This window comes from Rhopalosiphum maidis, chromosome 1, assembly GCF_003676215.2.
Source record: "Rhopalosiphum maidis isolate BTI-1 chromosome 1, ASM367621v3, whole genome shotgun sequence".
In the NCBI taxonomy this organism is placed as follows: domain Eukaryota; kingdom Metazoa; phylum Arthropoda; class Insecta; order Hemiptera; family Aphididae; genus Rhopalosiphum; species Rhopalosiphum maidis.
The window spans coordinates 87,638,868-87,666,740 of record NC_040877.1 but is presented as its reverse complement, the minus strand read 5'-3'; the positions used below and the strand labels follow the sequence as shown (position 1 = coordinate 87,666,740).

At 32.3% G+C, this 27,873-nt stretch overlaps 1 protein-coding gene across 2 annotated transcripts in view; it reads right to left on the bottom strand.

The window, feature by feature from the left end:
• Positions 1-27,873, bottom strand: part of LOC113557199 (lachesin-like) — a 202,406-nt gene that overhangs the window by 141,062 nt on the left and 33,471 nt on the right. Inside the window, exons 1-2 of one of the 2 annotated variants that reach the window (XM_026962580.1) lie at positions 6,704-7,417; positions 6,478-6,614 (exon numbers count right to left, since the gene is read on the bottom strand). In XM_026962580.1, the coding sequence (XP_026818381.1) occupies positions 6,478-6,576 (99 nt within the window). In that variant the 5' untranslated portion in view covers positions 6,577-6,614; positions 6,704-7,417. Of the gene's footprint in view, positions 1-6,477; positions 6,615-6,703; positions 7,418-27,873 lie in introns of those variants that run through there. The other variant, XM_026962579.1, reaches the window with a different exon arrangement.

The following is a 27,873-nucleotide window of genomic DNA, read 5'->3' as shown; positions in this document are numbered from 1 at the left end:
ATGAATTGAAAAGTTTAAGTTGAATAACATCCAAAATTAAAACTAAATAATTAATTTTGAATTACAACTTTGGTTATGTCTATAAAAAAAATGGGAAAAAGTAGGATAAGTTAGCTAGGTTTTGTATATCATTTTAGTGGATGTATTATATTTGAATTGAATGTTAAATTATTGCATACGAAAAAAAAATGAGCGGAAACAGTGGATCATATCAACTTTCAAAATATTTTTAATTTATTTATATTATTATTAGTAATTTATGTTTCTATTTTTGTATAAAAATTTATGAGGGACCTTGTATAAATATTCTAAATATTTTTCAACTTATAACAAAAAAAAATATCTCTATTATTAATGATTAAATAAACTAAAAAGTAAAATATTTTAAATGTCTATTGATATTTAAAAAAAACTCAATAATATAGTTAGTTAAGAAGTTGTAAATAAATGCAATTGTTCGAATGATGGTTTCCAATTGTAATAATACAGTAATATTGTACATATATTATAAGCATAATGGCTTTTCTTTTTTGAAAAATTTCGTAACTTTTTGAAAAACTACTGAACAATTCTAATCTTTTGAGTGGTGAGTTAGGTAAAACTTTCTAAACATTCTTTTTATAATAGAAAAAAGTATCTTAAAAAAAACTACATCGTAAATCTTTAGGGAATCTATAAGTGTGTATTGTTATTTAAAACAAAAATATTGTTGTTTGAATGCTTAAATAAATATAAATAAACATTTGACAAAATAAAAATATACGATGTGTTAAAAAAAATTGTTGATTTCACAAATAATACAATTCAGAGATACAAAATAATTAAGATAATAATATTTTGAAAACATACACATTTTATTATAAAATGTGTCATCTAAAATTGTATGAAGCATCGAGAACGAAAACTAATTAATATTCACGATTAATGATTTAAGTATCAAATAATTATTTGCTAATTTCTCAACCTACTTACTTTAAATAATATATTTTTTTCTTTAAATATTTGCTTTTGAGTTGAAGATAAAAAATTAATAATGTAGCTACATACCGTAAAGATCATTTTCTTGAAAAAAATATAGGCTTTTCACAAGCATTTTATGTTTAAGTTCATAATACAAATATAGTTAAAAGGATTTCAACATGTATTGGGAATATTAATAATATACAACCCTAATTTAGAGTTTTTTTTATATTATATTATATTATATATATTTAAATTATAAATGATGTAATATAAATTTGAGTGATTTTTAAATTGTAAAGGTGAATTCATTAAAAAGTAAAACAATATTGTTAGTTTACATTAAATATTATTTATTCTTTGTTCAGAGTATAATAATTTTTACCTACGAGATATTAGATAGGAAGTTTCTTAGTTGGTTAAACTAATTATACGTTTGTTTGTTATATACAATTATACAAGTCATTTAGATATTGATAAATGTATTTGTATATTAGTAATCAATAATCAGTGCGCTTATAATAATTTAAAATAATTGTAACAACAACAACAATCGAAAATGGTATCGGTGGTTTCAGAATTCTACCATCACTTAATAAAGATAACTGTTACGACATTTCAAATGTTTGAGTTACTTCTGTTTTTATTATAATTCGTACCGTGGACGTGACGAACGGAAAAATCATGTACGTAAATTATGCAGCTTACTATAACTGTTGATATGGAGAAAGGTTATAAAATAACAATTTTAGGTAGATATATAAAAATATATTTTCAGTTGCACGGACGTATTTATTGGGTTTATTATTAAAAATAAATAAATAAATAAGTTTAATATAAAATAAAAGTTTAAAATGTAATTTTATCGTCAAAATGCAATGTATACGTTACACCCATTCGCGTATTATATACCACTTGCTTTGATTTATCTGATTTCTAAAAGCGTCGGAACGTTACCGAATTAGCGTGTAGTTCTCTAAAGGAATTAAGTTCAAGTGGAAATTCTTTTAGAATTACGTTTTTACTTATAATTTATAACTCATAAGTAAAAATGCAATTATAAGTTATAACACACCTATACACATACACACGCACATATATGAAAATACGAAATGGATAAACACAAGTTCACAGATCGAACCAACCAATAGAAATACCTCGCGTGTTACATGCGTAGATGCACTGTAAACGGAGTGATAGGACCGTGTACGTAATGGTATACGTCTTATCAGTTTGACAATTATTAAACTCGGAGACAGCTGATTTTGTCACGGAATATTAACAAAATATCGTGAAATATCCATAAATGGCTGGTCCGATGGGAAAAACGTAGAAAATTAAGCGAAACCGATTCGTTGTCGGTCGCGGCAGAGTGTATAACTACACGGTGTTATCATTCACATATATAAGAAAGACTATTGTCGTTTTTTAAACTTTATCATTAATTATTGTTTTTATCATTTTTTTTTTATTTCTAAATCTCGTCCTTATAATTTATACCACGCGATCCCGTCCCCGAGTGTAAACACGTCCGACGCACCGAATCCATACGGCGGTTAGGGTGAGGTGCAGCAGGATAGCGACGATCGTACGACCGTGACGCAGCTGTTTTGGCCCCTTAACGATGACCGCGTGGTCGTCGGACCCAGGTCGGGTGGCGGGCACCTGCAGGCTTGATTTGCATAATTTATAAAAGCGGTGTGTCGGCTGCTGTTGCCGCGGCTATTCACTCACCGTAACTCCTGTATGTACCTACCCCGGGACGCGGGAGAGATATTTTATTCCTCGACCGGTGGCGGTGGACGTCTACGTGAGTTGGAAGCCAATTCGAAGATTTAATAAACCGTCGGCGGCGGCGGCGGAGAGCTCCGAATTAAGACGCGGGTCAAGAGAGAGAGATACACGCGAAGGAGACTGAGCGAATTTGACGAGGAAGAAACAGTGTGGGGGTGGGGCAGAGGTGGAGAAATAGATAGGAAAAAATAAAAGACTCTATACCACTGTCGCCGTTGTGCGACTACCAGCGGATTGATTGATCCCCGTTGACCGATAATCGAATAAAAACGCGCGGAGGACAAAGCTGATTGAATTCAGCGGCGGCGGAAAAGGTTAATTGTACCAACACGCATTGGTGCGGACGATCGCTGGAAAAGGGAAATGAAAAACGTATATTATAATCAGACTTGACGAGAATATTATTACGGATTCGTAGGACAATATTTGAGTACGTGCGGCCATAATATATTATTATTTAAGGTCTGAAAGTTCTCGTGCATGTTCAATAAATTATTATTACATATATATTATATATATATATTTATAATGCATTTACCCGTCGTCGGGGATTGGTTTTAAGCATCGATGTCATTTTAGTTAAAAAAAGAATAAAAATAAAGCTTTACGGGGTCCTGTTTCATGTTTCAGTGTTCAATGATATAATATATTTTGTTGCGCTTTAATTAATTAATTAATTTGGTGAACAAGTTATTACTGTAGCCCGTATTGAACTTTTGACTTCACTCGTGAAATGTAATAATAATACCAATGTATTTAAAGGTTTCTTTTAAAAGTTTTTTTTTATCAATAATTTTATATTAATAAAAAAAAAAAAAAAAAAAAAATGCGTAGGTAGTATTTAGATAACCAATGTAATTCAGCCGTCGAATTTTAGTTGAATTAATTTAATAACGAGTAATAATATCCGGTTACGAGGAATTTTTTTCAAGGAATTGATTCGTTTTTGGGTCACTAACTGCAAACGCAGACAGAAAATACAGTCGAGTTTAGAATGCGTTAAAACGCGATGTGATACGCTTGTATTTTATATTCTTACGCTATTATAGTCGTTTGAAGAGCTAAGCAAACAGTATTTTGCCGAAAATCAACTCACTCCTGACGCATGCAAGTGGGCTTTTCGACAAAACAAGGAGAAAGACGGACATAAGACATTCAACCATGATATATCGTGAATTCGTGAACCAGATCTAAAGAGGAAACTATAATAATATAAGGTGTGATCTATTTTACATAATTCTAAAATTTTCGGATTCAATTATTACAATAATAAATCTATTTTTATTATTATTATTTTGTAAGTTTTTTACTCTTTTAAATGACAGAGTATATTTTTCATTTCACATCCCGAAGCAAAAAAAAATGCAAGTTTTATGTATTTAAAAATCAAATTCTGGATATGTAGTTATTATTTGATATACATATCACAATATAGATGACCTAATTAGATGTCCAACGTGTCCCTTTGTAAAACTCTACTCCGATAATCATAAATTTAAATAATTATAACTCATAAACTACTCGTTCAAAATACGATTTTTCAATTATCAAAGTAGTTACTAAAAAAAAAAAAAAAAATCCTTTTGGAATAAGAAATTATAAACGAATTTTTCATCGCTTAAAATAGGCAATTTTTTACAAATAATAGTAAATAATAAATTTTTTTTTCGGGAAAAAGTGTTATTACAACTTAACAACGTGTAGAAATGTATTTTCAAAAACGTTCATGATGGTTTTTGAAACAACGAGTGTCTTACGTCAAACCGTCCGGTATATAACACAATAGCATAGGTAATTTGATAATTAGCAATACGCGTATGGGTTACAGTATACGTATGATATATAAGCGTACGGTGTGCAGTATTACGTCGCTTCGGTAACGAATGTACACGATGAGGTGATTGAGCATGAAAAAACGAGCAACGGGCACGACCGTCCGAAACGCGATGCGACGGGACCCGACAACCCCGTTTCGGTGCATGATCTAATAAAAAAATAAGCATAGGGTACGCGTTATTGTAAACGCAAACACCGACGGGCGAGTCTGCCGAAACTCGATTTTGCCATCATCCGGCCGAACTACGGTGTACGGGCGCGCGGTAAAAGAGACTGTGAAAAATTACGATCAAAAAAAAAAACACACTGGTTTCGAGTCTTCGACGCCGCGGCACGGCGCATAGTTAAGGCGGATTCTAGGAAATTTAATAAAATTAATAATATACTTAAACGTTATCGGATTACACCGATGTTGTGTAAGTGTATACACTACCGTAAATGTTCGTGAAAATGGTTAGACGAGTACATTTTTTATGAATCGGCCGCGTTAACATTATAAATAACGTCGTTGTGAGGTTAACAGACTGTACATCGAACACACAAAAAAAAAAAAAACTAATTATACCCACTGCTGTTATATTACTCAATTTTAATTTATGCTCCGAAATTTTAATTCATATAAAATTATATCTTCGAACAATTAATATTTCTACACTGATATAATTTGTGTATTACACGCTACGCATTAGTTAAGTCGACTCTTTTTGAATTTATGGCTTATTTATTCATTACTAATTTAATTAAACCCTAGAAGTCGAACGGTAATAATATCTACAAAAGCAGCTTTTTGAATAAAACTATTGAAATATTTGAACGCGAAAATTGTACATGAAGTATTTATTTTACCCCAACTGTCAATTGCCTGTCATCCAATTTCTTGAAAAAACTACATGTGACCGACGGCCGAAAGGTTTTATAAAAACTTTCGCAGTATTGTTATAGTACATGGGATAACACAAATGCAATATTTGCGACTACAACCAAAAAAAATACTTATTATATACAAGTACATGTTTTTAATTCAAATATAATGCTTATGCTTATTAAAATATAAATTAGACAAACGATTTTTTTTTTCAGACGTACATTTTTGAATTTCTAGTTGAAACAAAATTACACGACTGTTGTATGATACGATTTAATTAATAAAGACTTTTTAGTCACGATTTAACAGTTTTTTCAAAATTGTTTTTATTTTTTTTTTTTTAGAATAAACGCTTCATAGATATAAACTGTTAAAATGTTTTAAAACTTTCTAGACGTCATGCTCTATATTTTAATATAGATTTAAAATTATAAATGTAAATATAGTATATTAACAATAAAATATTATAATAACATTATGTAGATTGTAAAAGTATTTACCAGTGTGTTTTTTTTTAAATTCATATTTTAAATGCGTTGCAATAATTTTAGAATGAATAATGGTGATTTGTATCCTGTATTATAATATATTCACGTAATTACTGAGAATAAAAAAAAAAAATATAATAATTTTATTGTAATACTGATTGAAAAAAACAATATGTTGTTTTTCTCGCGTACAGTTGAAAGGCGATAGATGTTTGTTAACATTGTGTTAAATAAATTAATATTTTTTAATAATCTCCTCTCTAGGTACTTATTGAAATGAATGAAATTGTGAGAAATAAAACCATTTACCTAATTCCCAAAACATGGGAATGAGATTGATCATTTCGATAAAACTGCTTTTCCAGAAATAAACATTTCCAGAAAATGCTGATCCCTAATATTTTCAAGGTTATTATTGTTAGGTTATAGGTCTGTGTATTGTATAGTATTTTGTTTAATCCGTCTTTACTCGGTAGTTTAACATAAGCCCAACAAACAAATTTAAATACGATAAGTACGTGAAAAACTACTCACCTTGTGCGCCCCTAGATTTTCGATGGTGCATGATAAAGTGGCCCTTCTGCCAACCGTGGCTGTTACGTTTTGTAACGTGCCGTTGAATTTGGGATCCATTTTCGTCGAATCCGTCTTCGGAATCGGTAAGTTTGAACCTAAAACGGCATTTGCCAATTGAAGATTAGCGTCACGAATACATTATTATAATAATGGTGGATTATGTAGAAAAAACAAAAAAACGAACAAAATGAGAGTCATTTCACGGCGACAACAGAACGAGGTGTAGTCATCGCCGTCTACCCGCGGTGCTTACACCGTTTTGGGTGACTATGAGGCGAGTGCCCAAAGTCCTTCTCGGGGCATCGAGCCAGTTCAATTAACGAAATTACATTTCCCTAAACAACGAATAACAATAAACGTTCGCATGGTTTTCTTTTCTTCCCCGTTCCGATGTTTTTAATGAAACTGCCAGTTTATTATTCCGTAGGCACGAGCGTCCCTTGCGCCGTTAGCTCACCGTTTGTTAATTAAACAATTACAAGTTCTAAAACATGTTTCTTTTGTTATTACTATTATTTTTCGCAATAAACTCGGTCTTTGTGTAATTTAAACAAATCGTCCACGGCGATTACTGCGAAGAATTAAGGTGCGCAGAAAACAACTGTGTGTGCCTCACGCGAATATCGATCGTCCACACTACACCGTCTTTGCTCGAGACTCTTAAGACCGGCCTTCGGCGATTTTCATTTTATTTGTTCGTTTGTAAAATAAAGACGTTGACAAATTATTATTATTATTGTTTTGTTACGTTCAGAAGCCGCTTGGTCAGAGGAGTTCGTAAATTACACACGACAGTTTAATACGCTTTATGGAAATAATTTTTTGTCCGTCGATAGAATTCAGTCTTATCGGCTTAAGCTGCGAATAATTTCACGTTTGGATTAAGTCGTGGTTAGAAATAAGCGAAATAGTTGTGGCCTATGGACGTGTTAATACGATAATTTGATTTTCGAACCGGGAACATTTTACAACGAAAAACAAGTACGGACAATTATTATTTTTCTATACGCGGCGGTATACATGTGACGAGTTCTAATAATAACGATTTTGGGGAAATCCGACCGCGGCAATAAACCACCGACTCATTGATTACACAGACCAATTATAATCAACAGTAAGAATTTCTTTTTTTACTCCCCGATTCACTGGCCTTTCCAACACACACGTACCACCTCACCCCCGGTCATCGCCACTCGCCGTTTTAATGGTTTTGCGAGCAGTAATTTAAACGGATGTACGCAGTATAAGTTATATGATTAGAAAAACTTCAAATCCACGTGATTTGTAGTCGAGAACACGTAACTGGCTGTAGCTGCCTACGTATCTGCCGGCCGACCTCTGGGTACTATTATTTCTTTAGTCTACCGTTCTAGAAACTACCTACTGTAATTCCCTACGAGCTCGCATCACCGGTGGTGGGTAGTTGGTAATTATATTTAGTTAATTTAATTCCTGGATTCCCGACAAAGCATACTCAACGACCGTATTTAACTCAATAATGATGTATAGGGTCAGGTATATACAGGTATTTATTATACGACCACTATGCCATGATTGTATTGCGAGGTCCGGTTTTTATAAACTTATAATTATATAAATATTGCTTCGTCGTAACAATATGATATCGACGAGCGATCACATAAAATAAAATTGCTTAATATTTTTTTCTGCATTCCTATCGTCGTGCTCAATGAAATCAAATACTGCCGAAAACGTCAGATTAAAGCAATTTAATGTACAGTTTTAAGAATCGAATGTATCTCTTCAACGAGTAACCATGGCAATAGATTATGTATTCAATATTAATTCAATGGTACATCATATTTTTTCTTTTTAAAACTAAATATAAATTATTAATACTAACATTACAATCTGAACAAAATTTCATTTTTATTGTTTAGTTTTTCCCAATAATTAATAAAAAAAATTCTTATAATTTTCAATTATGACATAAATATTATTAACTAGATCAAAATGTCTACAAAAAACTTATATCGTAGTTGATGATGATCAGATTATATTCTAGTAGGAAAATGTGTGTTCAGATATAAAAATAAATCAATAATAAAAACACACATTATTGGAAAACCAATAAATTCTTCACTACTGTCTGAATCAAATAAAAGTTATAAAAAATAATGATTAATATTTAGAATTTATTTTTTTGTTGTGTCATTTAAAAATTATAGAAATATTTAGATCAAATTTGAAATAGAACACATTAGCCTGATAAAAATCGTATGTTAGTACTAAATTTTCTATTAGTACTATTATAGGTATCCCTATAAAATATAAATAAGCTATATTGTAATATAACCAGTGCTCGAAATACACTGTAGTATGTATAATGTACTTTAGTATAAATTAAATGACTAATTTTTTGCATAGGATCCTGAGTTCTATAGGATTTCAGTTATTATTCTTAAATTTGTCATTGCTGCAATATTTTCGGTAATTAAAATATAATCGCTGTTTAGATATTGTGATGTGCATGGTTTAATTAATCGAGTTCATATCAAATAGCTTTGTAAAAAGAACTTGTATAGAATTTTATTCATCTATTTTAAAAATCATTAAATTTGTAAAGACTAAAATTAATTGAATTTTATAATGGAATCCTTAGACACGACTCTTAGTGCGGACAAAATGTTGACGTTTACATAACATTATCTTGATTAATATAAAATAAGAATTAATTTGTGTAAATATATATATATATATATATAGAGAGAGAAAACTTTATATCGCATAGATAAAAACATATTTTTTAATATGCTTTTAGATTCGCAAAAACAGAATACAGCTATTTCCTTTTTATACTCGTTTATCGAAGCTTACACAAGAAGAAAAACATATTTAATCACTATAACTATTGTTTCAAGAAAGTCCGGTCTCGAAATAAAACTGATTTGAGGTATAATCTGATGAAATAATTTGGCCGTATTGGATTCGTTGTCGGTAGGTTTATATTAGTATTTCATTTCAAATATATACACGGGTCAATGCTTTTGTTTTCTTCTACTCCGGTTAATTGAAAAATGTTATACGAACAAACAGATTTGTTGATTTAATTACTGGACAATATAATTTATTCGACAAAACGATACTCAATAAAACCGTATTATAATAATACATTGTGCGATGAAACAATCGTGTAGACATAATCAGTTAAAAACTTCCACCAGTGGAACGCCATCTGAACATTTGTGTAATATGTAGTGAATAAAATATTTATATAATAAAGCGGTAAATGCGTCCTACTCTAATGTACGCGATATTATATGTTATTTACAACGTGAGTTTAATGGAAACTTTATAGAAACGTTACATCGTCGGCCGCATCGATCTATCGGGACCGAGAGAGAGAGAGAGAGAGAGAGAGACGACAGAGCTCTTTTTTACGATCGATTGCACAAAGATCTCGGAAAACGACGTACGACCGGCAAAATTTCACAAGGCAACAAGTGTGTAAGTCGTAATAACCGCGGAAGGAACAACTCGAGGTCTACGGGGTCGAAACGGAGAAGGCTAGCGGTACGCACGTGAACCGAAAAGCGCTTCGGCGTGTAAAACCGCGGTATAATAATATGGCACGAGCCCGATGATAAAATATTATACCATTACCAGCGGTATTACCCGTTACAAATAAACCAACGTCGTTTTTTACGCGCTTACACTCTCAATATCCTCGAACCTTTCTTAGGAGACATTTATAAAGGTTCATTCGGGGTTTTGGGGTCGAGCACAACGGTCATTGGGAAAAATGTTAATCGGTTTTCCGTCGAGGGAGCTCTGCATTCGGGTCACGATGTGACGGCGCCCACACACGCATACGCGCAAAAAGACACGTGCAGAGTCCGGTCCATTACGGCGAACATTTGAACGTTACCGCGCGACGATGACATTCTCGCGGAAATTTGCAAAACGAAAACGTGAGATGAACAAAAATAAAATAAAAAATAAATATTAGCACGTCCGCGCCAAGCGAAACTCCGAAACTGAAGATTGTTTACGACGACGGCGGCGACTTAATAAACTTTTTGTTCTTTAAATACGTACATAGTTGTTACAATAGGTATTGTTGTTATTATTATTATTATTTTTTTTTTTTTTTAGGACGTGCGGCAGCATCGGAGCGCCGTCTTCACGGGAGCACATTGCATTCGATTAAAATAAAAGTTTACGACCACGATTCTTCGTTAAAACGAATCCCATCGGATTCAGCGTGCGTATTTTTTGTTATTATTATTTTTTTTTTTCATTTCGCTGTTGTTGTTTTTTATAAACCGACCTAAAAACGACCTGAACGGAAATGTATACACAAGAGCCGGTCGAGAGCGTTCAAATTGATTCTTTTTTTTTTTTATTATTCTTTTCTTTTCGACAAGACTGCAATCGTAATATAGATACATTTTTTCTTCGCGTGGATCTCTTACGAAATCGACAAGTGTATTATATTCAAAATCGTACACGATGAAATTTCAAATCTATTATTCCTGTATGACAAAAATAAAAAATGGGATGTAACCGTATGGAGTTTTTTGCTGATTACCTCGGTGGTATACGTTTTGTATGATGCTTGACCGGACTCGTGTATAACCTATCACACGGGAAAAAATGCACGTTCAAATCGTAATCTTATCTCTTCGTCGGTGTCTACGTCGGATTTAATATGTAACTTTAATACAAGCACATTGTTTCGATAGATACATCACAGTAAACGCGTCATGCGTATAGCCGAAATCTTGCAGGGCAGTTATTTTCCCGAAAAGTTGCTCGAAAACCTCGAGTCTCGTGACGGCAGAGAGGAACGCAAACGCAAAGTATAAATTATAGTAATCGTCGGATGTGTACTATAATTATATTACTTGAGTTGCTTAAAGATTGTCGAACTAACATCGTTTACGGTCATATTGTTTTATATTACTATTATAACCGTTGTGTGACTATCGACTAACAATATAATCCTAGGAAATTATTTTATCGCACAACATTAATTATTGTAAAATTTATTTATGTTTTTGAAAAACAATATATTTGTTATCGTTAAAATAATTGAGTTTTGAATGATGACATACATTTTGAATTCGAAATTCTGAAGTAGAATATTTTTTAGAGTATTATTTGATATGTAAAAATTGTAATTCAGACGAGTGTGTTATGAGTTATAAATATTAAAAGTTTTGGTAAGCGGAGTTGTAGTTAAACATTTTGCTCTGTATCCCCGTACCTCACCACACCGCTTACAAGCACTTTAAATACTATTTTTAATATTACTTCTAATTCAGTATATCAAATTCACAATGTATTTTGTCGTTAAAAACAGTTAAAAAGTATGCTAATTATAACGATAAAAAAATGTTTAAAAATGTTTGTTTTATTTCGACTAGAAATTATGTAACAATTTTTTTTTTTCAAAAACGTCTATAGATTTGTAAAAAATGAATGTCGTTTAATAAAAATAAAATATCACTTGGTATAAATGGAAGCAGGTCGTGCGTTAAATGTCTGTTGCACGGTCGGCAGTATAAATCGTCGGTTCACACAACGTTTTGTGTACTTCAACACTACTGGGGATTAGCGCAATAATCTGGCCGAGTACGGGTGACGACATTCGGTGTTTAAAATTCGACACAACAGTGTGTGCATACTCTATAGTCGCGCCGGCATTTACCGTACACGATAATACAATAATATAATGTATTGCGCTTAGTCAGATAACGAGATTCTATATTATCACGGATGTTTGGACTCGGGTTTTCGAAAATCTGATCGCCGAAGCGTGCAGTATATATATATATATACTATGTACTGCGTGCGTTTCACGACGATCAAAACGAAAATTGGTCAGTACATAAACGTGTTTGGATTTCGTCGAGCGTCTCGTGTATAGAGTTTTACGTACAACAATATATTATATTATGTATGTATTGCACTACAGCCGTATTCCGTTAAAAATTGTACACGTCAAATGTCCGCCACTGGACTATAATATAAAGGAGGTATATATATACATATTATCTCCTTGACCACGATTAATATGTCGTAGATAAAATATAATATCAAACGGTAGATGAATTTGGTAAATATGTTAGCAAAACGATAGGTTTTTCCGCGAATGAACTCGAATAAGAAACGACTAGGAAACAAATAATTTGCCTTCATAGAAACACTCATGGACACATGCAGGATATGTGTATTAATAATATTGTTTTTAACATATAACAATTAATAGGGGCCAGGCACGTTCATAGGGGGGGGGGGTGTTTTGCTGTTGTTACAAACTCCCCCCTCCCGAAATATTTTGATTTCTGTATAGTTATTTACTTATTAGATTTTTATATTAATGTTTATAGTTGAGAAAAATAGTATTGTCAGTATACCTAAATTTCATAAAAAAATGTTTGTATAGTTATTAAAAAAAAAGTGCTATTTTTCAATAATTGATTTTCAAAAACACCCCTCAAAACTTTTTCCTGCGTACCTACGTCCCTAATAGGGCCCATGCACGTTTTCTATCCACTATTATGGATAAACAATAAGGTAATATTGTCGTGAAGGTCGATTATCTATCCAAAACTGCAGATTTTTTTCCAAATAAAAATATGTATTTAATTTAAATTTATTTAGAATTTCAAAGAACATAACTAAAATTAACAGTCAATACTCAGGTGAATGGATATTTGTTAAAAATACAATAATAATATAATATAACGAAAAAAAAAAGTCTTTATAGCAGTTTGGCGTATTTATAACAATATTATTTGGCAGTATAAGAAATTCAACACTAAGAGGATTTTTCTTTTCAATATATTTTAGTTTTTATACAAAGTTTTGTTATATGTACTTCCAAATGATTTTTGAGGGTAAAAAGCCTGAATCAGAATAATATATAAGCTGTTTATTTTTTATTTTTTTTTACCAAACACTAAGTTCTCTATATTATGGTCAGCGTCTTATACATTTAATGTGATTTCTAGACTTTCGTTTTCAACTTTTATAATTTTTTTTTTGTTGAAGGCTATTTGCCATTTTGCATACAATGACATCATAGGTTTTCTCCTAGTGTAAATTCACACAAAATTACAGTTTTAGTGTTATATTAACTTACATTTTTCCGAAAAAATATATTAAATATATTAAAATACTTTAAATAATATTTCATTAATTATTGGCAACATTAACTTATGGGAGAAAATACTGAATTATTTGGTTGAAATATTACGATTTCTATCGAATCATTACATGCTATCTGTTAAATCTGTTAAACATGATAATAATAAATAATGATAATATTATTAATCCTCCAACAAACAATTGTATTAAAACTAAGAAATATTTTGTTAGATCACCTCCGAAGCCAAATGCTGTGCTGATGGTGAGAGTGCATTTATGTATAAGAATTTTCACTTAACATATTTAATATTTATACACTGTGATTTTTTTAATTGAACAACACTCATTATTTAAAAATATAATATCGTTATTCTAAAGATTTTTCTTACATAATTTCTAGTCAAAATCGCGCCAGATTTAAAAAAAAAAATTATATTTTTACTTATTCAAATGACAACATACGTTTTTAATTTCATATTTTGAAGTAATTTATATTTTTCAGAGTATTTCGATAAATTGAAATCAAAAATCGGACGAGTAATTTATGAGTTATAAGTATTTTAAGTTAGCTAGTTAATTGAGTATAGTGGTAATAGAGGTTAATACTTAGGTAAATGTCGGTTTACTACTCCGCTCGTCAAAACTCGAAATACTCACCAGAGTTAATTTCCATTCTAATGTATCGAAAAATATTCTACTTCAAAATATGAAATGCATAATGATCAAAGCATCTCCCTAGTTGTATATAATATTATGTACATGTGCCGCACTTAAGAAGACCGTACTTGCGTAGTACTCTATGGTTATACCTGGAAACAGACTCACCTACGTTATGTCGTTAGCATTTATTTTCTACGAAATCTGGGAATCGCTGGCGTGTGTAATAACCGCATATTCTATAATATTCTATTACAACTCAATTATTATTATAATAATAAAATATTTTATATTATCGCGTTGTAGAATATTAAATATTAAATATCAATGTATACTTCAATCCTTAATCATCATAAACTTTCGAGCACGGCGGCGTCGACCTATTCGATTCGCAGCATTTAATAATATAATAGCATAATATAGTAGTGGTTTAGTGTCGAATGCTCGACGGTAGTCCCGCGAAAAGCTCGCCCGTATATGGGCAACATAATATTATATTATATTATATTATATACAATAATGTCACGGCGGAATGCTAATACATATATATATTGGTACTCTCGACGGAAGGCGGGAATTATTATATGACTAATTAATAATATGAATTGTACGTGAACACTGCGTATGTGCATTTGTTTTACATAATCGTGTCATATCGATGAATTTATTCGACAAATACACGAGGGCTTATACTGTATATATTTTACAATAAATAAACTATAATTGTTAATGACAACGTGTCGGTAAATCATATATCGGTAGGTACTACGATAAAATAATAAAATATTGCAAATATAAATATTGATATATTATTATGGTGTTTTTTTGGTAAACCTAAATGCTTGAAGGATTAGAACATATACGTTTAGTTTGGACAATTATAACTTCTGTGTTTTGTTTTCCATGTTGAAATGATAGCTTTTATATGAGTGTATACGTATATTATTATTAAGTAATTTCAATTTATTCGCCATAAACGTAGTTTTTTTTTTTTAATTTATAAGGCTTCTAATATAAATGTTTATTAGCCTATAGTAATTTACGTGTCTAGTGGTTACATTAAGTTACAGATAATTTTATTTTTAACATTGAAAATGTATAATTGTATTTGCATATATTAATGGCTATAATGTGGCGTCGTTGGTCCGTTGTCTTACATGTTCAATGTGAGATCAGCTATCTTATAAATGTTTTTTATTTGTGAAAGAAAGCGTTAATGTGTCTTGAACATTATTCAACGTTTTTCAAAGTGTACCCATCAGACGTCATAAATATTTTATATAAATTATGAAAGCTGTGTAAGCCACTCAATAATTACACTAATATCGATAAGAGTACGAGTTATATATTCAATTATTATTAACATACAATTAAAGGAAGCATAATCCAAAATCAAAATTTTTGCTGACACATGTAACATTAATATAAAGATGTCCAAAGAGCAACTTAAAGTTGTTCAATAATAGACGGGAACACATTTATACAACTTTGAAAAGTTTATTAAAAAAAGTTTATAAATAATGATTGCAATTAAACAGGCATTTGTGAAAATAAAAAGAGAACACGCTATGAGATCAGGTTGACTTTAAATTTGAAAAAGGCAATCAGCGATTTGACATCATTTCTATAATATTCTGGAGGAGTACTTAACATATTTATTGTATTGCTCTTTTGACATCTTGAACTCGAACTTTACGGTAACACTCATAAAATTGCTAAATAGTTACAAGCAATCTACAACAATCGCATAGACTTTAGATAAACACTGTACAGTTGATAAACGTAATCGCGATTATCTATATCAATACCTACCTCAAGTGTGGCACCTTATCTCAACAATACCTATGAGGCCGGAAAATAGCACTAGCATTTACTGGTGTTAAGGCAAGGATTGAGGGGAAAGCACGGGTATTGAATGTCTTTCAAGTCTCCATCATAAAACGTTCAAAAAAATATATTTAAATACTTTCCTGTTTAAATGTCGATCATAGAGTATGTGAGATACTCGTATTTTGACTAAAAAATTCTTCAAGTTTTTGAATCCATTTAAAAATATTTTTTTTACCTAATTCTTGTGATAAAAACTTATTAGGTACCGTTAATAAAATTTCTAAATCTTAGGTGAAATTAAAATGATCTTTAACTACAGTGAGTTCCACTGAATGTGATCTCATTGGTTCAGATCATTATGATTCTATTAGCCGGTTGATTTTATAAAACATTTTTTTTATTGATCAATTTATATTTATAGGTATGTTTAAAATTAAATTAAAATAAAATACATTTAGAATAATGTACAGAAACTAGCTATTTTTTATTATACTTGAGAATTTATTAATTTAATTTTCATATTAGAGTGAAACTAAAATCCAATCTCTGTTAATATATTAATATATACATGATTTTTAATCATTTAAAATTAAATAAATAATTATGTATGTACATTGTACCTATAACTTTTGGGATAACTGAAAAGACGTATCGTTTTCGACTTATTTTTGAATAGCTCCTTTAAACTTTTTCAAAACAATTCTTGTTTCTTTTTAATGAAAGTTTGAAATACCATTGAAACGATAAGGATTTTCTTAAAAATAATATCCGGTACTCGGTTATTCTAATAAAAGGTTAATTTAAAAACATAAAATCTGGTTTGGGATTTTCAATTTTGATTCCAATAAACGGTTATTGATTCTATAAACCTGTGATCACATTAATAGGATCTCACTGTATAAAATAATTTAGGAGTTCTCACAATTTTGTTAACATTTGAAACTCAAACGCTAATAAAGAAAAGTTGTAAATATTTTCGAAATTTTTTAATTGTTATTCGTAGAATTATTCTGAGAAACTTCGTATTTTTAATTGTGTTTACCCGCAATCAAACATTTTTTTGTTTTTCATGATTATCTTGTAAGTTACTGGAAACATTTTTGCTTTTGAGTTCCATATGCGCGTACAATCCAGATTCAATTTCGCACTTACAAATTTCTCCGATGTTGAAGATGAGAGCATTTTTTTCAAAATTAAAAAAACAAAACAGAATATATTACGGTAAATTCAATACATTCATATCTTCACTCACAATTTGAAAATATTCGAGTAGACCTTAAAATAATTTAAGGGGGATAAACCCCCGTGTATAAGTCCCGATTCTCACCTATGATTTGAATGTATATTATACAATATTATATTATGTTATAGCAAACCTATATGGCATAAATAGATTCCGTCTGGACATTTTGATGGCAAACACTCAGTTTTTAATATCCATTACACGAGTTTACGAAAATGTTGTTGGGTGATAAATTATGTCCACTTAAACGCTGTGGTGACATATTTGATATTATTACAATAGGCACTCGATAAAACCACAAACATCATAATACAATATTTATTATAGTACACGTATAACTGTTTGCGCAACTGTTTTCGATATAATATGAACCTCTTCTGTCGATATTGTTGTTATTATTACCGCCTGTATACAGTTGATTTCATCAATAGGAAAACCGGTTGATTGGCAAACTAATTTTTTCAAGATTATGAATATATTTAAAAATTTAATATTGTTATACTAATTTATTATTTTTCTGTAAATGTTTACTATTTATCTAATACGAGAAATCGGATAATCGGATCGTTTTAACGGAACAATATTAAGTAGCCAAGTAGGTATGTAAATCATGTCCGATATCCGTTGAACAAATCGTCGTATTGAAATTCACAATAATGACAAAAAAAAATACGAAGAACTTCTTAACCTTGTCACTGTGTTTACTCGTTACGGTGTTTGTATAGTTCAGTCAATCAGTCGTCGGTCGTTCGCGTTGTAACGATGTCTCGAACAGCCCTATCGCCACACAGTTATTAATAAATATTGATAATATATAAAGACATGTTTATACACGTTATATACGCGTTAATGTGTATACAATATATAATATTACGGACGAACGACGCAGTCGAGTGCCGTTAAACTGTCTGAAAATCGATTTTGTCCTACTGTTGTTCGCTCGTCTCTCCGCGAGACTCATCGGTCTCACTTGACGCGGCGGATGACATTTTTCAACACTCGATGCCGTCTCCCGCCGAGAGATATACCACCGAGTTTATGTTATTAAACGATGTACATTTTTTTTTCTGTACGTCATTAAATTGTGCGTGGGCGCGGTAAATTTTATCTTATCGGCGAGCACGAAATACGAGAATCGGACACTTATATTAAGGGACGGCAAATGGCCGTGATATTAATTTTAAACTCTTATCTCTCGAAAGTATACTCTTTACGCGGCGGCGGCGACGAGTAGAACGAAAATCCAACGCGAACCGCAATAAGTCGAGAAGGTATATAAACAACCGGAAAACGCACTATCGAAAATGTTGAATCGTCATCGAAAAAGTATCGATTACGGGGGATGATAAACTCCGGACGACCGCTTTTATACTCGCATTCGAGCTGAAGCAAATGATCTCTTTTCTTGTATCGGTTAGTGCGGTTAACCGACGGGCGGATGTACAGTTTAGGCCGCGAGAACACACACACACACACACACACACACGCCACGGGGTCGGAAAGTGATCGGGGTAAAAAGGCGAGAGAAAAGTTTTCGGTTGTGTACGTACGCGTGTCGTACGTAGTGAGTGTATAATATATCACGGACGTACACGACGAGTAAATCTGATCAACACTACGGGCGGCGGAGTATTGTTGAATTTTCGGTCAAATAAGGCGTAAAAACGGGCAAAAAACAGTAGTGCGGCTACGGGAGGGAACGCGGGTTGGGGCACGCATGTGAGCGGAGTTTTCAGAGTGATAAATTTTTAGTCATTCCTTGTGCGAGCAGTAGGCGGACCCTATACAGTGGAGGTACCCGCGAACCACTATAATACTACACAGGCGTCGACTGTAACAACGGCGGTGGCGGCGGCTGAGGTGGTGGTATAGTTGCGGAGCTGACAGCGCGTTTTATTGGGCGATTAATGGTGCTAATTCCAGGTACGGAGTGGCAGCCTCCCGAAAGCTGATTTCCCGAGCCGAGGCCTTCTGCTTAAAAACTGTGTGTATCCTTCCTCTCCGCCCAGTCTCCCGTCCCGTCGTTTTTAGAGATGAAATCCGAGATTTACACAGCACTCGGCTAAGTCCGAGACGATAAATCGACGTCCGCCGTCGTTTCTACACAACGTTTACCTTATGGGGACGACGACGACGACGACGACGACGAAGCTATCCCCTTTAGCAACCCTTTCCACTCATCCGCCTTAGTACATTTTTCAAGCACACACACACACAACTAATATCAGCGTAACGTTTAAGAACGACACACACAGGCGTATATGTATTTTTACGTACTCATACGCGTGTGTACGTACGGTGGACTTTTGTCACTTTTGTTATGCCCTGTAATTTTTTTTCTTCGTTTGACGCTTTCGTTTTTATATATATTATATATCGTGTGTGCGTGTTGTTATTTGTGTTCGTCGAGGACCACATGTGAAATTCGCAATGGAAAAACTCGACGTACCATGACAATCTAAACAACAGTCACCAGGAAAGGGAAAAAAAATCCGACGACAAATCTAATCGTATCTTAAGAAACGTGAATAAGCCAACAGATTTTCGTAAGACGTTGTCCACAAAAATTTTGTTAGAAAATAGAAAAAAAAACCATACCTAAAAATTTGAATAAGTACTTTTTTTTTATAAATGCTTACAAATTGGTACTTGATTTTTTTTTCTAGTCAATATACCGGTTTTGTGTTCAAACAATTTTATTTTATTTTGTTTTTAAAATTCTAAAACTCGTTGTTTTTATGTTTAAGAATATATTGCATTTATAACAAACCTAAATAAGAAGGCTATGAAACTATCGACTTTTATTACAGGAAAATATTTTATTAAATTATACTATAATAAAAACGATAATACATATATTTTAATTTAAAATGTGTAAATGTATATGAATATTTTCCAGAAAACAAAATAATAATAAAAAAAATAGTGATATATAATATAAATAGATACAACTAGATATAATACTTATTTAATGTAAACCATGTACGTCATAGCTTTGTAGTTAATTATTATTAAAAATAAGTAAATATAAAAAACCTTTTGATAAAAAGAGGTGGCCAGGAATATTATTATCAGATATATACACATTATACATGTGTTCTTAGAGTCAAAGTAAGATACATTTATATCATATGCTTTATATAGAACACAGAATAGATAAATTATGTGTATTGTAAAATGAATATCAGAATGTCAAAAACACGAGAATAACTAATCAATACAGACGAAATTGAAAACGCTCTATCTAATAGCTAATGTCAAGATCAGGAAAGTACGAGGATAATAAGATTATCTGGGCTAACTTACTCGATAGAAAGTGAAATTTTAAATTAAAAATTCGTTCATAATATTAATCAAAATTTGTTATTATAATTATTTTCTATTTGATTTAAATTATTAGAAATTCAATATTTATTGCTATGGATAGAAAATTAAGTAGTTTTTACACAAAAATAAGCTGTAATTGCTAAATAATTTCAATTATAATATGTTTTTCTATACTAATAAACAAAATAATCAATTACAGTTACAGGACGAATTATTCACGTAAAATGTATAAAATTATAATAAAGTTGGCCGCACATTTTTTTCATAATTTGTATTTATTACCATACAACATTTTATTATTAATGCCTATTATTCCATTACATTTTAAAATTGAAGTCAAAATTATTATAAAATTAACAATAATTATCAATTTATTTTAAAGTTTTGGTTTTATCAATGTTGCTTATTGTGATATTCATTTTTTTTTTTTTATATCATGTCCACTAGTTTATGAATAATGTATTATTAATATTATTTAATAAAACAAAATTTGAATACTTAAATAATTACATATTAATATATTGAGCAACTGTGTGTTAAATCAATTGAAAATTATATTCAATAATATTATAATTATTTAAAAGGGTACTGCAGTTTTAATAATAAGAATAATTTATTTTATTATTATATGATTAAAATAATGTCTAGAAGAATTTGATTTAATAGAAAAAAGGTTTCTATCTCTAGATAGTTAAGTATACCAGAACAAGACAACTGTATGTGGCATCTTCAAAAAGGGTCTTCGTTTTGGACCCTCTTCATAGAATGCCGAAGACAGATATTTTTCCCTCTTTCCTTTTATCGTTGTTATATCTTTTCATATACGATGAGCCAAAAATGTTTGAAATACTTGAGTTTTAATAAACCAACAAAAATATTATATACCTAATATGATATGACAAAATAATTCAGTGCAATGTACAATTTAACAATTTATGTACAGTAACTGAAATGTTATTTTTATATTTCATTAGATGGTAAAATATAATAGTGAAATAATTTTGTGTTAAGATGATTTCATGTAATTTGTCAACTATTTATTCAACAGTAAAGGAATAGAAATCAATTCCGAGGCTAAAATATATTGATAATTTAACGTTTTACTGTTATAAATTATCATATCAGATGTTGTTTACATTTAATTGGAATGTAAATGTCGATGCCGGCCACTCCCCTATAATAGGCAAAGATTGCGTCGATAGCGGGACGAGTCTATTACAATAATTATATTATTTATCATAATATGTATTTTACACGATTATTTTTTATACATATCTGCGTGAAATTACCATTGGTTTGATCGCAGTCGAACGTAAATCGTGTTTGCCGGGTCCGTCGTTTGCTCGGTATCGTATAATTTTTTTTTCCCGACATCGTTGAATCGCGATACGAGTTTTCCGATAAAAATCGCGAGACGGGTCCGTTATGATCGAACGTTATTGTAATACAGTGAGCGGAGACAGAGAGATGACGGGCCGCGTCACCCGGAATAGGACCGTCGTAAAATCGACCGTTCCGTGCTCGCGCGTAAGCGTTTCATTTAACATATTCATTGACCCAAGTGATAAAGTCTCGGGTAAATTCATTATATATAGGTGTACTGTCGGCATACAGGTGCGCGCAACACCACCACACACACGCACACACACTACACGCATGTGTGTGTGTGTCTGTGCGGTGTGCACGAAAGAGTGTAATATATATATATACACATCAGTGCCCTCCGCGCGTGCAGTTCAAATACGTTTGATCTGCGTGAATACGATTAGTTGAGCGTTTTCTCGAAATGTGCATATAGTTAGTATATATAAAGATCACACGGTGTCGTTGGGCGCGCCAACTGCAAAGTCACGTTTATAGCGTCACCGTCAAGAGACGACGCGTATAATAAAAGTTTATCTCGAGAGCCCCCTCCGAGGACGCCGCGCCGGTGCTCCTCTCGCGAATTGTGACCAGGCAACTGTGAAATAATTCAATTACGAACCCGAGACGTACCAGTGTGTATATACAATATGTAGTGTGCATGTGCGTGTATGCGTGCTAGTTGCGTTACATCAGTGCAGAAAGAGGCGAACAGAGACGTTGGGCGTGACGAAGAGACGCGCCGCACCGGCTAAACCGAACGATGAGCAGCTGGAAAAAACGACGGTTCTATGTTTTTCGCGACAAAAATAATGTACAGTTTTGGACTCCGAGTGGAGCGACAAATGAATTTTTTTTTTCTTTTTTTTTATCGGGCTACAGAAATTATGCAAATTATTCGAGTGCGACGTTAATCAAACATTTGCTCTTAACTTCCACTGTCGTGACGATTATTGAAACGGAAAATATAAAGCTAAATTTCGTTCCCTACGACTTTGCCCACAAGCGAATAGGTAGTAAAAAGGTACACGTCGTGGCTGTGTAGTAGTGTGTACGCTGTACACGTTATAGATATAATATAGTCGCGAGGCCACGCAAATTTATTGTTTGACGTGATATATTATTGTTATAAAATTTAACTTCGAGTGGTTGTCTTTTGACGTCACGAAACAAACTCATTTGAGTGTGTACTAAATAAAACGAACTGAACTCCGATATTATAAACTCGCAAAACCATGAATCAAATAATCTCATAGTCACTCACATTATTGTCTTAAAAAAAATATTTTTTTATTTAGCTATCACGTAGTAAAACATTTTAATATAATTACATCGTTTAAACACGTTTTAATTTTACTTAAAATACTACTAGTTTATTATAAAAATTATTAAAATACATGGATATTATCTGTACAAAAACTGAAGCTAGAAATGGTTTCGACAAAATTATAATGTGAAGACAGCAAGATTTAGCGTCCTGTCAAAAAAATCAATTATATCACTTGTTAATTAAAAGTTGTGGTAAAAGAAAAGTTCTATAATATTATTTATTATTTAGGGTTTGTTGTTAATAATGATTGCTATAATAAATTATTATGTTTGAATATTTACATATTAAATGAATATGCCAAATCCCCATAGAAATCACCCCATCTTACCACCACTGACTTAAGCTTAAGATGTTTGAAAATGACACAATGGCTATATATTTTGTTTTACATAAATTCATAAAACACGACATTATATATTATAAACAAATATAAAACATATTTCTCAGTGAAGTTTTTTTTACATAAATTAATAAGTCTTTACGAATAATTTTACACAAAGTGACAAAAACCCATGCGTAATGTGACATTAGTCGTAATAACTGGTTGTTTTAACTAAAGATAAATAAACGGAATCAACAAAACAAATAAAAAATCAACAGACGAAATTAAATAAAAAAAAATCAAACAATTTCGTTTTTAACACATGTACATAGTACTTATATGCATATAAATATAATTTACGATTACACGTCTTTAGGCATGTGTGACGAGAAATTAATGTGCATGAAAACTGCACGTTAAGTTTACACAACAAACACACATACACGCGTAACCGTATATATTATATCTGCTCGCACTCGACTGTTTGCCTGGATAAATCTTTGGGGTTTTTTTTTTTTTTTTATATATTTTACGAAATGTGCGCTGTTTTTATCATTCGGCGCCGTTAATTTCAGCTTGTTGGTCCCCGGTCCGATTAATACTATAATGGTACTCCGCGGCAGAACTGACACCGTAATTCTTTCACGAATCGTCGTATTTCGACAGCGATAAAATGACCACACACACTCGGGTCTTGATCGCTGCGCGACTACTTTTGACCAAATATAACGCACGACGACGAAGGTGTTTGAAAAATGTGATTATACGTTATGAAAACATTAAAAAAAAAAAAAAAAAGCCCATAAAAATAATGAATGGAAACGAAATAATGTACAGAAAAAAAAAATGATTATTATACACAGAAAAAAAAACTTGTCACATAACTCTACAGTCGCGGGAGGTGGCGTGACGCGGCGGAGTGGTGGCACGGACCGACATCAAACACTTGCACATTAAAAACAAGTATTATACACATTACACACTATTTTATTATTATTATTTTTTTTTTACTCGCCCTACACACTTTCCACGCCGTCGGTCCCGTGAAGGATTTATGCTCACGCGACCATTCAATTTGGTAACAGGCCTCTGCAGCGCTCCTGCTCGCCGCCCCCCCCCCACCACGCAACACCCCATATAACTAGAGATATTTTTCACCCTCTCCAGCACAGGTCGTTTTATATAAAATATTATTATACATGCCCACCACACCTACTGGTCGCTCTCGTTAGTTACGCGTTTACGACCGCAGTTATGAATATTATTTAACCGAATCGTTTAACACGCGCGCGAGTATATTATTATAATATTACAGACCTGTTGTAGGTCATCACGGTCGCCACTGACGACATCACCGCGAATAAATTACTATGCCACCGGCCGCCACAGTGTTCGCCAAGAAAAAATAAAATCAAAGCTTATTATTCTGATTCTGCGGATGGAGCGAATGGCGCGCACTGTACACAAAAATATAATATTTCTATGTTTTCCCGTCACTTATATTCTTATTGGTTCGCGTATTGTGTTGTTTAAATGACATTATGTTTTGGACTTTTATAGAGTTATTATTAAACTCAAATTTACTCACTAAATATATTCATAAATATAAAAATTCTTACTGAAAATAATTTTTTATTGAATTCTACGTATACGATACGAAAGTTGACATAAACAATATTTGATATTCACTAACTGATTCCGAGTATAATATCACTAAAGGGTGCTGTGATTTTTCAAATAAAATTATTCACAATTCACATTTGAATAACTTGCCGTAGGTGTCGTCTGGTGTCGATGACATTCGCAAGTGCAAAAATAACCAGTTTTAACTAAGATTTTTAGAATTGGATAGAATGTTTAATTCGATGTATCACAGAAATTGTGATAGAGTCTATTATTGCGGTTGATTTAAAACACAAAATATCAGCTACACTATCCACAACGGCAGATTTATTTACGGCAGTGCGAAATCTCTACCCAAAACCGACTCGACCGCGAGCCTTTCGAACACGTCTCCGTCAACTCACTACGCGCGTTATACACGGGTACGCTTTAAAATACTAAAAATAATAGTAATACGAACAGTAATAATAATAATAATAATAATAAAAAAATCAAATGCTCTATACACACGTGACGGATTTAAAGAACCACTCTGTACGCGCCCCTTGATCTGCGCCCGTATGATTATGTACAGGTACATCACGTTATTATTACGTGTGGGAATTATTTAAATGCACCGTCGTTGCACCCGACAAGCCAGCCGTCATCGCAATAACGTATTCAACGTGCGTCGATGCACCACCCTTGCACGCGCCAGACGGACGGCCGTACATACGCGATTGTTATATACCTATTTGTAAGCGCACCGGGCGCGAAAGTTCGTAAAATGCATAGAGGGGGGGGGGGGTTGGTTGTCGGAAGATATAAAAAAAAAATCGCTAAAAATAAACCACCACGTCGTATTGAGCGTTTTTTATTTCGCGTGCACGCGACCGTCGGTGTATATTTCATCGATACGTTTTAATAATTTTACGTTTGTTTGGCGGCATAGTATTATTGTATGGTTTCGAGGAACAAACATATCGCGAAAACTATATAGGTACTCTCGTTTTCCCGCTAACTCGTCTGGTGTTCGTTTGCAACCATTCGCGAGCGCTAATGAAACGATAAAAAAAAAACTCCACAGATGACGTATAATGTTGTATTACATTTTAAACGATTCGATTATTATTATTTTTTTTTCGCGCAAACATTTAGTGTTGTAAAAATAGTCCGAACCCGCAAAAATTGTTTTGAAATAAACTAGGAGATATGATGTATGTATGCGATATTCACAAACGCGTATACAACATATTAAACACATGTACATGTTAATATATATGTAGGTGCGTACACGCTAGAACGCGTCAAAGTGTATTCATTTTGTTAATCGAAATTTTATTTCTCGAATCCATTGAGGTGCGAAATTGAGAAAAGAATACTAAATAATTAACTCTTGAATTCGATTAGTCAACGAGAGATTTGTACGTCGGGTAGGTAAAACAGTTTGGCGACTCTGTATATACAACGTATTATACCCGATAGGTACCACTGCTTCATCACTCAACGCCCGCTGAATTAGATGTATATTATATACGCGTAAGTACGGTTTTTTTTTTTTTTTACGTGAATATCGTGCCAGGCAATCGAATTTGACGCCCCAGTAAACAAACTATTATTATTACTACTACTGCTTCTACACTAGCTCCTACTGTACCTCCGACTGTTTCGACTTTTTGATTTAAAGAAGAAACGCGAAATCGAAAACGCGCACCGAGTAAATTGATGTATCGGCAACGAAATTGAATTGGACAAAACAGAATGGGCGGAGGAGGGTGCGGAAAAAAAAACAAAATACATAGATTCTTACAAACGATTTACCTTTTGATGTCGTTTAAACCGTAGTCGCGGCTGGTCGGCCGTACGTGACGCCGTTCTCTTTGTTTATTGTTTGAAGAAAACCAAACACAAACTTTATTATTTATACTGCCGACACACGTATTATAGAACGCTGAACGATATCCGTTGTGTGTTCGTGCAAAATCGGTGTCGTGAAATGTTTGATCTCCAAATATCATAACCTGTACATTGTTAATAGCAAAGTGAAATCCGTCGAGATCGATTAACGCCGCCGAAAAAGAACTTAAATCTGTTTAATCGACATTCGTGGTTAAGATTTGAGTAATTACAAAAAAAAAAAAAAAAGGAAGTCATTATAGTATAAGCCTTTAGTTTAGTCGCTTTAATGATAACAAAAACCACGTTACCGTTATGAAAAAATATATTTTGAAATTAAAAATGTCGAAGATTCTACCTCACTTTAATAAATGTAATGAAATATTTTTGGGTAAATTAAACAAGTTTCTCAGCCGGAGGTGGGTACGCGAAATAACGGAAAACGGAATAAGTAAAGTTCGATGCATTTGAAACGGTTTATTATTTTTGAAATATTTTGAATACCTAGTCATTAAAATCAAACGATTTTTGGCTCGCAATAAACAACCAGTTTTTCATAATATATAAGCTTATAATATAACGTACGGTGATGGCGGTATGCTGATGAATATAAATTAATATTTCAAAGTCGAAACAGTGGTCAGAGGTAACGTGTGAAAAGGTTGAAAA